Source organism: Oryx dammah, unplaced genomic scaffold, assembly GCF_014754425.2.
Source record: "Oryx dammah isolate SB20612 unplaced genomic scaffold, SCBI_Odam_1.1 HiC_scaffold_23, whole genome shotgun sequence".
Lineage (NCBI taxonomy): Eukaryota > Metazoa > Chordata > Mammalia > Artiodactyla > Bovidae > Oryx > Oryx dammah.
The window spans coordinates 18,851,728-18,865,932 of record NW_024070207.1 but is presented as its reverse complement, the minus strand read 5'-3'; the positions used below and the strand labels follow the sequence as shown (position 1 = coordinate 18,865,932).

General features: G+C 41.7%; 1 protein-coding gene across 5 annotated transcripts in view; it reads left to right on the top strand.

Moving 5' to 3' along the window:
* The window catches only part of AMOT (angiomotin), a 66,915-nt gene that overhangs the window by 31,018 nt on the left and 21,692 nt on the right, over positions 1-14,205 (top strand). For 4 of the 5 annotated variants that reach the window (XM_040265113.1, XM_040265109.1, XM_040265112.1 and 1 more), the window contains 2 exons: positions 179-271; positions 2,923-3,068. In XM_040265113.1, coding sequence (XP_040121047.1) covers positions 179-271; positions 2,923-3,068 — 239 coding nt within the window. The remainder of the gene's footprint in view (positions 1-178; positions 272-2,922; positions 3,069-14,205) is intronic. The other variant, XM_040265111.1, reaches the window with a different exon arrangement.

Genomic DNA, 14,205 nt, shown 5'->3' with positions numbered 1-14,205 from the left:
CCATCATGGTCTAGTGTTGTTTTGGGATCCACGTTTGCAAACCTTTGTCTGTGTCACCCCTTCTTGTGTAATAAGAAGAGACAGGCTTGTTTTGCTCAAGATCAGTATTTAGAGGGCAAATAGCTTGTGCTTGGAAGTTTGTCCTCAGGGCCCTGTTGATTGTCTCCAAATTCCACAGAGCGTCTGGAGACGGCCAACAAGCAGCTTGCAGAGAAGGAATATGAGGGGTCAGAAGATACCAGAAAAACCATCTCTCAGCTCTTTGCAAAAAGTAAGTCTGAAAGCGTCAGCAGCAGGTATTCATGTACGAGTGGGAGTGAGGTGTATGAAAAGGTTACGCAGTTCTATATAGCCTCCTAAAACAGCCAGGGAAGAGTGAATGTCATATAAGGGTTCTTTTTCCTGTTTAAGCATCAAGTTGAGAGATTGTTTTTTCCCTTCTGGCCACGAAGGCTGCTTGCCACAACATCGAGTCACATCAACATAACTCCTTCTGTATTAAAACAGAGAAGCCCCTTGGAATTCTGGCTTTTTGTCATAGCTAGCTGAAAAGGACCTTGGTAAACTTGAGATCCCTTCATATTGAAGGGACTTATCATTGAAGGCTGCATCTGCTGGTTCTGGAAGAGATGAGATTACCACATAGGACTGAGACAAGTGCTTAGAATACCTAACCTGTACCTGGGGCTGCCGTCAACATCCTTTTTATATCATATGATTCCATATTGGAGGATTGCAAGGGGAACTAGAGGGAGACTATGGCTAAGGCCTCAACTAGTGACTCTAGTGTGGAGTTGGAGGTTGTGCCGGAGGGCAGAGCTATGTCTTCATCCTAGTAGTGTTTCCTTTGTTTGGAAATACTCCTAGGACTAGGACAATGAATTAATCTTTTTCATTATTGGGTCCCAATGGACTCCACCCAGCTAGACAATGCTTCATTCTTTCCAACTGCCACAGTAAAAACAGCAGTAAAAAACTACACAGTGGACTGAGTCCATAGGGCGAGACAGGTCCGGAGGAAATAGATGATCTCCTCTGACTTCTGCAGGTGCCCAAGGCTTGGTGGCCGCTACCTTCGGCCTCCGCCAGTGCGGTTCTCAGCTGGAGAAGTGCTTCGTGGGGATCCACTGGGCCGCATCTTTGTTGGGCCTCCACATGACCCTTTCGAGTCACTCCATGCGGCTTCCAGTCAGCTTTTACAAGTTTGTTTGATCTTCACTTACAATATCCCCCTCCCTTCCTGGGTTGCTCTCTTGTGCTTTGGCTTCAGAACTGGAGCTTTTTTTTTCCTTCCTCATTTCCCTGAGCTTCCTGTTCTTTTGTCAGTTTGCCTTAGAGGAAGGAATGTCGCTTTTCTGGTGTCATCACTGCTTTAGTGTAAGTTGTTGTGAAGTCGCTTCACACAGTGGTGCACACCAGTGGTGTCCCTTGGAGGCTACTTTGCTGGTGGAGATGGTGGTGGCCTCCCAGTTTAAAACACAGAGAATGTATGGGTTCTTGGCCCTGAATCTGTGACTTCACACTTCTCCCTGTGTGGAGATGGTATTTCAGGTGTCCTGAGAGTTCTGCTGCTGGTTTCTCAAATGTGGTCATTTAGTAGATCAAACTGTGTTAGCAGCAGGGTCCGAGACTGTCAAATGGTTCTGGAAGGAGCCTAGTAGGTAGGGAAGAGGGCATGACTTGTGTGGCTCTGTCATTTCTTTTGCCTTTGGGCATCTGCAGAGTGCTACATGGTTGGAAGTGTGGCAGGAACCAAGAAAACACTCTTGAAAAGGCCCCCTAGGTAGGCCAGACCAACCTAATCCTAGAAGAAGGCTGTCTGGTATAGTACAAAGAGCTCAGAACAACCTGGCCTTAAGGGTGTGGGACATGGTACAAGGTACTCAAGCTCTCAGAGACTCTGTTTTCTCATATGCACAATGGAGAAGAGAATAATACAACACCTGCGGTGCATGGTTGTTCTGAGGATTAAGTTAGTACAATACTTGGTATGCAATAAGTATTCAACAAATATTTATTTCTTCCCAAGGTACATCTGAATAGGTATGTAAAGTCAAGATGGGAAGGAAGGTAGGTTGCCCTATTAAAGTCTCTCCTACAGGGACTTTCCTGGCAGTCCAGTGGTTAAGACTCTGAGCTTCCAAGGCAGGAGACGCAGGTTTGACCCCTGGTCAGGGAACTAAGAGCCCCCTGCCATGCCTCGTGGTGTAGCCAAATAAAGTCTCGCCTAAAGACTTAAGTATCCATGTCTTGAGAGGAAGGGCACTCTTCCTGGCACTGAGAATCAAAACTGCTCATTTGAGTTTTTGTGTGAGGTCTGTCAGAGTTAAAAGCGGAGGGACCTAGAAGGGCATGGGGCATAACTACATGTGTCACGGTCATCTGCACCTACAGTGTGATCTCAGATTGAACTCAGTTGGAAAATTGTGTTAGTGAATAAAGGGTGACATTGCCAGTTTTATGCATTTTTATGAAATACCATTTTTTTCTGATCAATTTAATATCGATTTTTTAATTGATTTAATAGACTGTCTATAGAGGAAATGATGGGGAAACTTTGTGGAGGCTCAATGGCTCATTGGCCAATACAAGACTGTTTGAAGAAATAAAATGGAGGAGACAAGCCTACCTGTTCTTCTGACATATGTGTGTCTGTATGTGTTTTTGTGTTCACCTTTGTATAATATTTTTCACAATACTTTTGACATCTGTTTCCTCATTGCTTCTGTACAAACCACCATTGTTAAGTGACTTCTAAATTGACACAGCAGTTTAGTGGTAGAACCAGTGGTAAGAGTCCAGATCTCGGCGTCCTGCTTCTTGTTGCTGGGTATTACAACACTAAAATGTCCAGGAATGGGTATGACTATCAGTTTTGAGCCGGCTCTGGGATGGCAGTATTGATATTTCATGTCCTGATAGATAAGGAGAGCCAGCGTGAGAAGGAGAAACTGGAAGCGGAGCTGGCCACTGCCCGTTCTACCAATGAGGACCAAAGGCGACACATCGAAATCCGAGACCAGGCCCTGAGCAATGCCCAGGCCAAGGTGGTAAAGCTGGAAGAAGAGGTATGTGTAGTTTCCTCAGGTGGCGTGTGAGCCTGAGGGTAGAAGAGCTAGAAACTGATGGCCCTGGGTTGGGGGGTCTCCCATTTTGGCAAACTGGCAGCTGCATCATCCCCTGACAGGAAGGTGCTATCTGCTACTTCTAGTTATAACTGTACTGATGTGACTGGACTTCGATTTTTTGTCTCTTCTCTTCGAGTTCCTTCCTTTTGCTCCAGAATTGAAAGTTACCAAGGTCAAAGAGTGATTTTCATTTGCTCATTTATATAATAAGCTAACTACACTCCCTCTCCAAATTCTGACTATGTGTTGATAGCTAACCTTGCCTTAAATTAAGCTAATGACAGATTTTGTATATATATTTGTATCTATAGGTATAGATAGATATATATATATATATCTATGTGTGTATATATATGTTTACATATTTGTATTTTGTGTATATATACATACACATGTATGTGTATGTAAATATACACAAAATACATATACAAATATATGTGTGTGTATATATATCTCACTGATTGTCTATTCTGAAATTGGAATTAGTAGGAAAAAAAATAGCCTCCGTTATAAGAAGTTGGAATCTTTAGAAACTTGAGATTAAAAAAGAAAGCGTTCAGCTACAAAGCCTTACCCATTCTGGCTATTATAGGTGAGGTGCCTCTCCTACTTTCATTCATTGCCTGCTTCCTCTCCCTCAGTAAGAATGTTCTAGTTCTTAAAGATCTTCTGACTTATAAATACCCGTTGAATTCTTTTGTGGGTGTTAACATGCTTGTTGGAGCTGCAATGTGGGCTCATAACTTTTCTAATAGATGGTGCCATCTAACCTATGATGTCCTTTAACCTGAATTGTTTAATCATTAAACTTCAGGTTGCATCAAGTCAGGCTAATATTCTGCTTCATCAGTTGTCTAGATCAGAAATACTGCCAAGTTTCTTTATTGAAAATGAAGGATACTTGTACGTGCCTGGTGTCCAGGTCTCAGGAGCTTAGCACTCCCTCTAGCTAGCCCTTCACCACACTCATATATTCCCTTCCATTCCCTTTTTGCAAGGAGATCACAGAGTAAATTACAGGACAGGGTTAAGACTGTGTTCTTTTAGAGAAGGGAAAACTGAGAGACCCACTGAGGAGTAGCTTGCTGGTAGTCACATGGCAACTCTTAACAGAGCCAGGAATAAAACTGGGATCTCATGACTCTTTATTCCCTAGGCCCTGCTGCCTGTCTCCCCATCTGAATCATCCCTTGGTTCCACTCCCAAAAAGAAAATGTGGGCGCTTGTTCAGATTTAGTAAACCTCTGCATCTTTTAATTAAAAAAAAATAATTGCTTCACTCATTGGGCCACTCTTTTTCAACAGATTATGGGAAGCTTTTCCAGACTGCTTTGAGATTAGTGTATATATACAGCCCACTGCCTCTCCAGGAAGGATGCCCATCTAGTTGGAGATAAACTGGGGATGAAGACTCTGCAGCCATCTTGGTTTTCAGTGTCTGAGGGCTCAGTGGTAACTGGCTGTTAATCATGGAAATAACATACATGTATGGAGATGATGTTAATCTGTAGTTCCCACTGGGCAGCCCTCAGTGAAACAGTTGCCTGAAATATATTTCTGGCTTCAGACTTCTGAGGCTTTTCTGGGCATTTGTTCCAGAGATTTTTTGTCATTTTCCAGGGCCCTGCTCCAAAACATGTAGATTTACAATTTAAAGAAGAAGCTCTGAATATTGGGCTAGAATTGAATGATGGCATCTAGTAGTCAGAGATATCTCACGTGAGCTCAACAATTATAGTTGATTTCTTAATCCTCATCCAACTGGTTGTCTCACACAGTCTAGTTATTGGGAAATTCTGAGTTGCTGTAGCTAAAGGAGGCAGGACATGTGACAGCGAGCGTAACCTGGGAGCCTTGTACCTGGCGGAATTGCAGAGGTAGAGGCCATGAAATGTCTTCCAGTATCTTAGGCTAGATCACCTCTAGCACATGTCAGGGCTTAAAACCTCATCTCATGGAAAAAATCCATGGATTCCTGTTTACCTTTTCATTTAAGTAGCCCATAAGGGCTAAGTTTGCTCCTGGGTGATGTTTGGCGTATCTCCTCCACTGTATTCAAAGGAAAACATTCCTTTTCCTTATCTTCAAAGACAGGAATTGATAACTGAAGTTTTGCTTGTTTTTGCTGTGACTCAGCCCCCACGAGGTCTCATTTTTCCTGGGGTAAAAATTTTAAGTAGAACATTAGGGAGGTATTTAAGATGTAAGTAACTTTGGAACTAATCTAGTAAGGGTTCTTCATTGTGATTTCTTCACAAAAATGGTGGACATTTCTAAATGAAGAAGAGTATTCCCAAACAGAAAATATATATCTATCTGTTGGAGGTGGCTGAAGTCAGGTCATGTTGGAAGGCAGAGGGATAGGGCAGATGCCTGTCTATGGCTCATAGAAACAGCTAATTTAGTCATGGCTTACAAATGGCACCATGAATTTTCCTTAGAAGTTCTTCCAGAGAAAACCTCTCTAGTCTACTTTGTACATGAGAATTAGGGAAAATTTCCCAAATTAAGCTTTTTTTTTTTCCTCCCCTAGGGAATATTTTCTTAGCCTACTAAGTGCAAGGTCACTCAAGTTTACCTATTCAGCATTGCATCAAGATGGTCAGGTTGACACATATTATATATTGAATCATAATGTTGTACACCTGAAATGCATGTAATGTTACAAATCAATTATATCTCAATGATATCACCTGCTTTACAGATATGAAAATTGAAGTGTAGATAAGTGAAGTGACAGGAAGCCCTGTGAGCCCACTGACAGGTGGCTCAGTGGTAGAGAACCCACCTGCCAGTTCAGGAGACATGGGTTTGATCTGTGTTCCAGGAAGATCCCCTGGAGAAGGAAATTGCAACCCACTCCAGTATTCTTGCCCGGAGAACCCCAAGGAGAGAGGAGCCTGGCAGGGTCGCAAAGAATCGGACATGACTTATCACCTCAACAACAACAAATAAAAATAAAGATGGCTAGGGAACAATGATGACTACTTTGATGGTCTGAAGACCCTTGCATCTATTTACGTCTTTCTCTTTTACAACATCCTCATTTAGGTATTTTCCCTGAAATCCATTCCATCTTTTTAATCCTATTAAGTCTCTTGCCCATGACACTCAGCGTTCACTGTGCTCTAAGTTCTATACAGAAAGGGTGCCTTGGCCTTACAGAGAACTTTTTTCTGCAGTCACAGTCTCCTTCCTCTTCCAAGTTCAGCACAGATTTTCTCACGAACCCTGCTCTGCTGACATCGAGGGATATGGTATCTTGCTAGGAAGGGGATATCATTCTAAAGAGCAGACCTGTTTTTTGGTGATTGACTATAATCCTGCTTGCTTACGCAGCATGCAGCTGGCTGAGGTAAATGGGGTCTTTCCATCCCTGCCCTTATCTTTCAGGACACATAGGTCCTATTGAAGTGGAGCCTCATTAAGCTCCAAGTCAAAAGAACTCTGTGTCCTACAGCAACCATGGTATTCTCACATTCAAAGAGACTTCCCTCTGCCCACCACTAATTTGACCTCACTGGAGAGTTTCGACAGATGCTTGGCATATCCACTCACAAGTCTCAAGGCAGCCCAGGCTTCTGGCCGGCTGCTATCTTATGATGATCTGGAGCGGAGCTACTGCTTGGGTAATTGTTTCAGGGATGGTGGGAAAAAGGCCCTGGCAAGATCAAAGAGGGAAGATGCTGCGGGTGGGCTGCTTACTGAGCAGAATGCACAGGAAGGGATAGAGTGGAATGTGGGAGGGCTGGCAGAAAGACCCAGTGAGCCTTGTTCTTTGGCTTTAGGCTAGATTGACAGCCACAGAGATTCAGGGGCAAAAAGGGCCCAAGTGTTAACCTTTTCTCAGCTGCAGTGTCTGGTACAGATATTTACACACTGCAGTGAAAACCCTTAGTGGTGGTGCATTTTCCAGAGTCCTTTTGCCACTCCTCTCAGTTCTCCAAAACTAAATCCATATTGTTTCATTTCATTTCCACCACCATTCTTCATGGCTCATATTTTCTCATTTCTCGATCCCCTGCCACTTATTTGACTTGTCTTTGACTTTAGAGAGACATAATTTTCGCTATCACACATATCCACAGGGCATCTTAATAGTCTCTTTCTTGCCAAATATTAGAGGAAGATATCCTAGGGATAGACATTTATATGTCTCATCCAAAATAATCCTCAAACAATAGGATTTTGCTGTGATAGGTAAAATTCATACAGGGGTTATAATGGATTATAAATCTGAAGGTACGATTTATGTGTGCATTGAGAGTAGAGATAGGAATTCAGATAAAATATGTATATAGCAAGAAATCTTCTTGAGTGCTCTGCTGATGAATTGTTGACTCATTTGAAGGGTGTTTCATTTAAAGAGGACTTTTTTCCATTTTTATGGGCAACATGTTTTCCTTAAAGTAGGTATAGCTCCACTCAGTATGAGAAATTATGTCCCTGCTCCCAGCATAGGTAAAGTTATTTCTCAGAGTTTGATATTCTGTTTTTCTCCTGATTTTGGCATTTGAAATCCCCAAACTAAAAGCCTTGTGTATTGTTCTTTAGTCTGCTTAACAGAATGAACTCCATTCCCTTGGTAGCAAGTTTCTAGACGTGGTTTTATTTTTTACTCCACAGTTCTTTTAATATCTACCAGTGGACCACAGCTTCTTGGCAGTGGACACAGGCAACTTGCTAATACCAGGGTAATGTTACCAAATTGCTTCAGAGGGAACTCTTACTTGGAGCCATGTGCTCCTGGGTAAGACTAAATCAGATCAAATGGAAATCACTGGAGGCTCATGGAGCAACATGCCACATATAACTTAGTTGTATGAAGGAGAGGAACAAAGAAAGTACATTTCAGTTGTGACATTTGTGGTGACTGTGAGTGTTCAGAGTTCTGGGAGATAGAAGGGAAGATGAAAATCAAGACATAATGAAGGACGACCTCTGTGACACTGGACTTAGTGCTGTATTATTAGTCTGAATGTTCTTTAGTCATTGGGTGTGTGTATATGTTGGTGTTCATCTAGCTCATAATAGTCTACCCCCTCTACTTATCCATATTATATATTTTTTATTATTTATTAAGACTTTACTTTTTTTAGGGCAGTTTTATGTTCACAGCAAAATTGAAGGACTGGTACAGAGATTTCATCATATACTCACTGGTCACACACATGCACAGCCTGCACCCCTCCCCACCCCATTATCAACATTCCCCACCAGAGTGGTACATTTGTCACAACTGATGAACCTACATTGACACATCATAATCACCCAAAGTCCATAGTTTACATTAGGGTTCACTCTTGGTAGTGTATATTCTGTGGGTTTGGTAAACATACATAATTACACATATCCATCATTATGGTATCATATAGAATATTTTCACTGCCCTAAAAATCCTGTGTTCTGCCTGTTCACCCCCACCCCCATGTATTTTTTTAACCTTTTGAAAGTATTTCCAAATACTTAATATATCCCCACTGTGAACCTTGAAAGTTTCAATAGATTAGGAAATTAAAGTACAGACAGATTATATAGTTGGTAATACAATACGTCTAGAAGAAAACTCAGATCTCTTAACTCCAAAATATCCCATATTATGCCTTGTCTACCAGTGAATAAATGGAGAAGGTTGATGATGAAATCACTTTCTTACAAATGACTGAGACAAATGGGTAGCTTTCAGGGCCCTTGATGTAATTTTGTAATTAGCCATCCTTGAAAAAATAAATTTGAAAGACATCTGCAGTTGTTGGAAGGAGGGAAGAGATGCCATCACGTGGTATTCATTTGCAGGGATCAGATTTTCCTGAGTCAGAAGGAGGTTAACAGATCTGCCAAATGCTTGGGAATGGGTTCAAATTATTGTAGAAGTGCGATGAAAAAACATGATTGATTGAGCTCAAGAGTATTTGCCCTATTCTTCAATAGGTTGCCTTCCTGCAATTCTTTCCCCCAATTTTATGATTCCCCTCTAAAAACTTAACTCTTAATAGAAATGATTTGAAGCCCTTATCTTGACTTTCCAAGCAAAGTAAATACATTTATGAATGTGTTTATTGTTTTTATATCTTAGCATTATGGCTAAGCTATGCTATGCTCATTTTTGTTCCTGTATTTGACAGTTATTTAATATTAACTGGTCACCAGCAGACTGAGCAAATTCACTTTGACTTTTCACTTTCATGCATTGGAGAAGGAAATGGCAACCCACTCCAGTATTCTTGCCTAGAGAATCCCAGGGATGGGGGAGCCCGGTGGGCTGCCGTCTATGGGGTCGCACAGAGTCGGACACGACTGAAGCAACTTAGCAGCAGCAGCAGCAGTATAGTGAAAAATGAACTATAATTAGAACCTAAGAGAGATATGAAGGAAATCTCCAGTAGTGCTGAAGTGGAGAGCAAGGTTTCTCAACTTCAGCATTATTGACATTTGGGGCCAGATCATTTTTTGGTGATTGTGATGGGGGAGGCAGTCCTGTGCACTGTGGGGTGTTGAGCAGTATCCCTGGATTCCACTAACAAGTTGCCAATAGCAACCTACCTCCAGATCTAACAATCAAAAATGTCTCCACACTTAATGTTCCCTGGGGACAAAATCACCCCCAGTTAAGAATCATTAGTATAGAGGTAAAAGAGTAAACTACCATAGATTGGACTGTTGAGGTACAGCAGGAGGTGACAAATTGGAAGAGAAGGTGGGTCTAAAAGATCAAGGCAGAAAGTAAGAATGATTTAAGGAACCACAAGACGAGATCATAGGATTAGGGAAAGAAAGGGAAGACCCAGCACAGCCAAAAATAAATAAAAGAGGAGCCACTTGCTACAACTCACCAATTTCAGTTGGCTTCTGAAGCACTCCTTAGAATGCTAGGACTCTGGAACAGTTTAAAAATCACTCTGGGGGCAGGCACCTTATCTGTAAAGGACCAGAGAGTACATATTTTCAGTTTTGTGGACCATATAGTTTCTTTTGCAACTGCAGCTGCTCAACTGTGCCATTACAGCAGGAAGACAGCCCTAGCCAATATGTAAATGAGTGAGCATGTCTGAATTTGGCCTACTGCTGACCATTTGGTTTGCTGGCTCCCAAAACCTCTGTAGAAATATCAATAACTTCAGGTATACAGATGACACCACCCTTATGGCAGAAAGTGAAGAAGAACTAAAGAGCCTATTGATGAAAGTGAAAGAAGAGAGTGAAAAAGTTGGCTTAAAGCTCAACATTCAGAAAACTAAGATCATGGCATCAGGTCCCATCACTTCATGGGAAATAGATGGGGAAACAGTGGAAACAGTGGCTGACTTTTTTTGAGGGGGGGCTCTAAAATCACTGCAGATGGTGACTGCAGCCATGAAATGAAAAGACACATACTCCTTGGAAGGAAAGTTATGACCAAGCTAGTCAGCATATTAAAAAGCAGAGACATTACTTTGCCAACAAAAGTCTGTCTAGTCAAGGCTATGGTTTTTTCAGTGGTCATGTATGGATGTGAGAGTTAGACTATAAAGAAAGCTGAGCACCAAAGAATTCATGCTTTTGAAATGTGGTGTTGGAGAAGACTCTTGAGAGTCCCTTGGACTGCAAGGAGATCCAGCCAGTCCATCCTAAAGGAGACCAGTCCTGGGTGTTTACTGGAAGGACTGATGCTGAAGCTGAAACTCCAATACTTTGGCCACCTGATGCAAAGAGCTGACTCATTGGAAAAGACCCTGATGCTGGGAAAGATTGAAGGTGGGAGCATAAGGGGACAACAGAGGATAAGATGGTTGGATGGCAACACCGACTCAATAGACATGGGTTTGGGTAGACTGCGGGAGTTGGTGATGGACAGGGAGGCCTGGCGTGCTGCAGTTCATGGGGTCGCAGAGTTGGATACGACTGATTGATTGAATTGAACTGAACTGAAAACCTCTTTAATTTTTTACAAATGGAAGAACAGAGAAGGAAATTACCATTAAGAGTGGAGGTGGGACTAGAACCCAAGTCTCCTGATTGCCACCTTGTTCCTTTATCTTTCAATTTGATGTCAAATGGAAATTTCAGATGTGTGTGTACAAATGTGTGCGGTGGAGCAGGGAATGACATCTGCCTAAGTGTCTTTATATAAACAGTACCTTTGACTATATATAAAGTATTTCTCAGACTTTCCTGGTGGCGCAGTGTTAAAGAATCCACCTGCCAATGCAGGAAACTCAGGTTCAATCCCTGGGTCGGGAAGATCCCCTGGAGAAGGAAATGGCAACCCACTCCAGCATTCTTGTCTGGAGAATCCCATGGACAGAGGAGCCTGGTGGGCTGTAGTCCATAGAGTCACAAAGAGTCAGACACGACTTAGCGACTAAGCAACAACAAAAATATTTCTCATAAAGCAGAAGTGCCCTCCAAATTGTATCATTTTGAGAGAATATGGTGTCCTTACAGCTTCTAATTGTATCTCCAATGAAAGGCCTTGCCCTCTAAAGATACATGAAGCTCTGTTGCACAAGGGGTTTGAGGCCTCCTTGTTATATGTCTTCCTGGGGCAAAATGGCTATGTTTTTAATGCCTTAATTGATGTGATAATTAGACTTATTGAGATAATGAGAACCATGTCAAGGCTATCTGGAGTGAATGTTCCAAGTTGAAAGGACTAGAACATGTGCGACTTGGCATTAACTTTTTCTTTAAAACAGAAAAACAACTCTGAGTACTTTTTGTACCAGACACTCTACTAAGCACTTCATTTTTATTTCATTTGTTCCTTCTAGAGGTATATCAAATTATCATCATCTCTATGCTACTGATGAATGAGTAAATGGAAGTTCAGGGACATTAAGTAGCTTTCTTCAGGTTTCATACAATTAGTAAGCGGGAGAGCCATGATTTGGACTTGGGTAGCCTGAGGCCAGAGCCCATGACCTTAACCACTTTCCTCTATGGCCTCTCTCTTTACCTGAAAGGAACCACTGACATTTCTGATGGCATTGAAACGTAAAGTTGGGGACTCAGGATGTCCTAATTACCGAGCTAACATTTGAGGAGCTTAGCATATGAGATAGGTTTACAGAAGAGAGGCAGAAAATAAAAGGGGATTTACCATGATGAAGGTAAAAATGAAGCATACAAAGTCTAGGATAATAGAGGAGTTAATAAGCCTAATAGACATGTGTCATTTTCTGTGTATAGATGAGACCTAGAAAACATAGAATATGTAACCTTGAAGATTGCTGACTTCATTGAGTGCATCTTTATAGGGTCGTAGCACTTGTAGTATCCACTGGTAGTATGTAACGGTTGTCTTTTTGTATCCTAAATTATTTAGGGATTAAGCATTTACTAGGTGATCTTGGTGTTTATAGGGCTTCCCTGATGGCTCAGATAGTAAAGAATCTGCCTGAAATGCGGGAGACATGGGTTCAGTCCCCAGGTCAGGAAGATCCTCTGAAGAAGGGAATGGCAACCCACTCCAGTATTCTTGCCTAGAGAATTCTATGGACAGAGGAGCCTGATGGGCTATAGTCCATAGGGTTGCAAAGAGTTGGACACGACTGAGCACACTTTCACTTTCTTGGTGTTTATGTTTGAGCTGCACTGTTTCTTCTTTAAAGAAAGTAGAAGAGTTATGCCAACAACAGAGGTCCTGGTACCTTGTGGAAAACCATCCCAGTGGCGAAGCATAATGGGATTTTTCTTAGCCTGCTTGTGGAAGTTGTCTGACTTGTGTAACTGTCTTCAGCCAACTCAGAAAACTCTAGGCCTTTATTGCTTTTCCCTTCCAGATGGTTGGCTCAGTGACTTCTACTGCTGGGGATTCCTTAGCTAAGACATTGAGGGTACCTTTCTGGAGAAAGACAGGGCATGGAGAAAGACACCTAGCCCTGGACTGCTTATTTTTCAGTTCTCTAAGCTTACATTGCAGTACTTTTACCATCAAGGCAAGAACTGCATGCTATCTAACTTTAATTGCCTTTAAGTATAACTGGTGTAAGCCTCAGTAATTATAGTTAACATTCTCTGCATTAACATTGCACGGCTCCCCTAGGGTTTTCAGAGTGATTCACAAATAAATGCATTCAGCTTTAAATAGCTCATCAGGACTATGGAACCCAAAAGGTAAAGGATAGAGGATATTTTCTGCTGTCCAATTATTCAAAGCTTAGCAAATAAGAAGGCAGGGGCATCCATGGCTTAAAGGTCTTGATTGCCCTAGTCTATGTCATTACAAATAGTCACATATCCCAGGAAAGAAAGGTTTAAGCTTATTAAGAGAAAGAGAATGGCAATTTTTGTTTCTTTTATTTCCTAGGTGAAGGTCTAATGAATAAAAGCTTTTAGACTTAAAACTTGCCTCAACTGGTTTACAAGGCTAGATTGAACTAGGCCTTGGAATGGAAGGAAATGTCAAGACATGTAGTGCAAATCTTTTAGGTTTTCCCAGTCACCTAGGCAAAGCATAACACAAGTCTGGTAGGAAAATAGAAGTTTTCTTCTACCTAGAGAAAGTTCAGCGATTCTAATTTGGAGAGAGAGCAGGTAAAAGACAAGGAGAGGTTCCCAATTGGCATGTACCATCGTTGTCTAACTGGACATTCTAGAGAGCAGTGATTTGGACACATTGCCTTGAATCTGTTGCCTGGTTTCTGCAATGAGGGAGTCAGGTTGGTTCTGCTGGCTTGGCTCCAGCTAAATGGATGAGGGCAATGCTGGTAAAGTGGGTGACCTTTTACATTGCAACTGTCTATCTAGGTATCTCAAGGGCTTGGGAATTTGTTGGAAAGTTAGAGTTGAGCTGAATTCTTGAATTTCCTTTGGACCATGTTATCAATAATATCTTCACATTTAAATCTTTGTAGTGAGATTTCAGGAAAATAATAATAATAGATGTGACCAGCTGGGAAGAATTTCTACTATAGAAAGAGTCTATGAGTTGATTTTATTAGCAAAAGAGGCACTCCCACAAGCGTTTTAAGTATTAAGGAGCATCATCTGCTCATTCCTAACAATTTGGGAAGGTTGTACTTTCCCCTATCTTCTTAGATGTTGAGAGTCTATATGTTGTTGTTGGTAGTGTGGTCGCTAAGTTGTGTCTCACTCT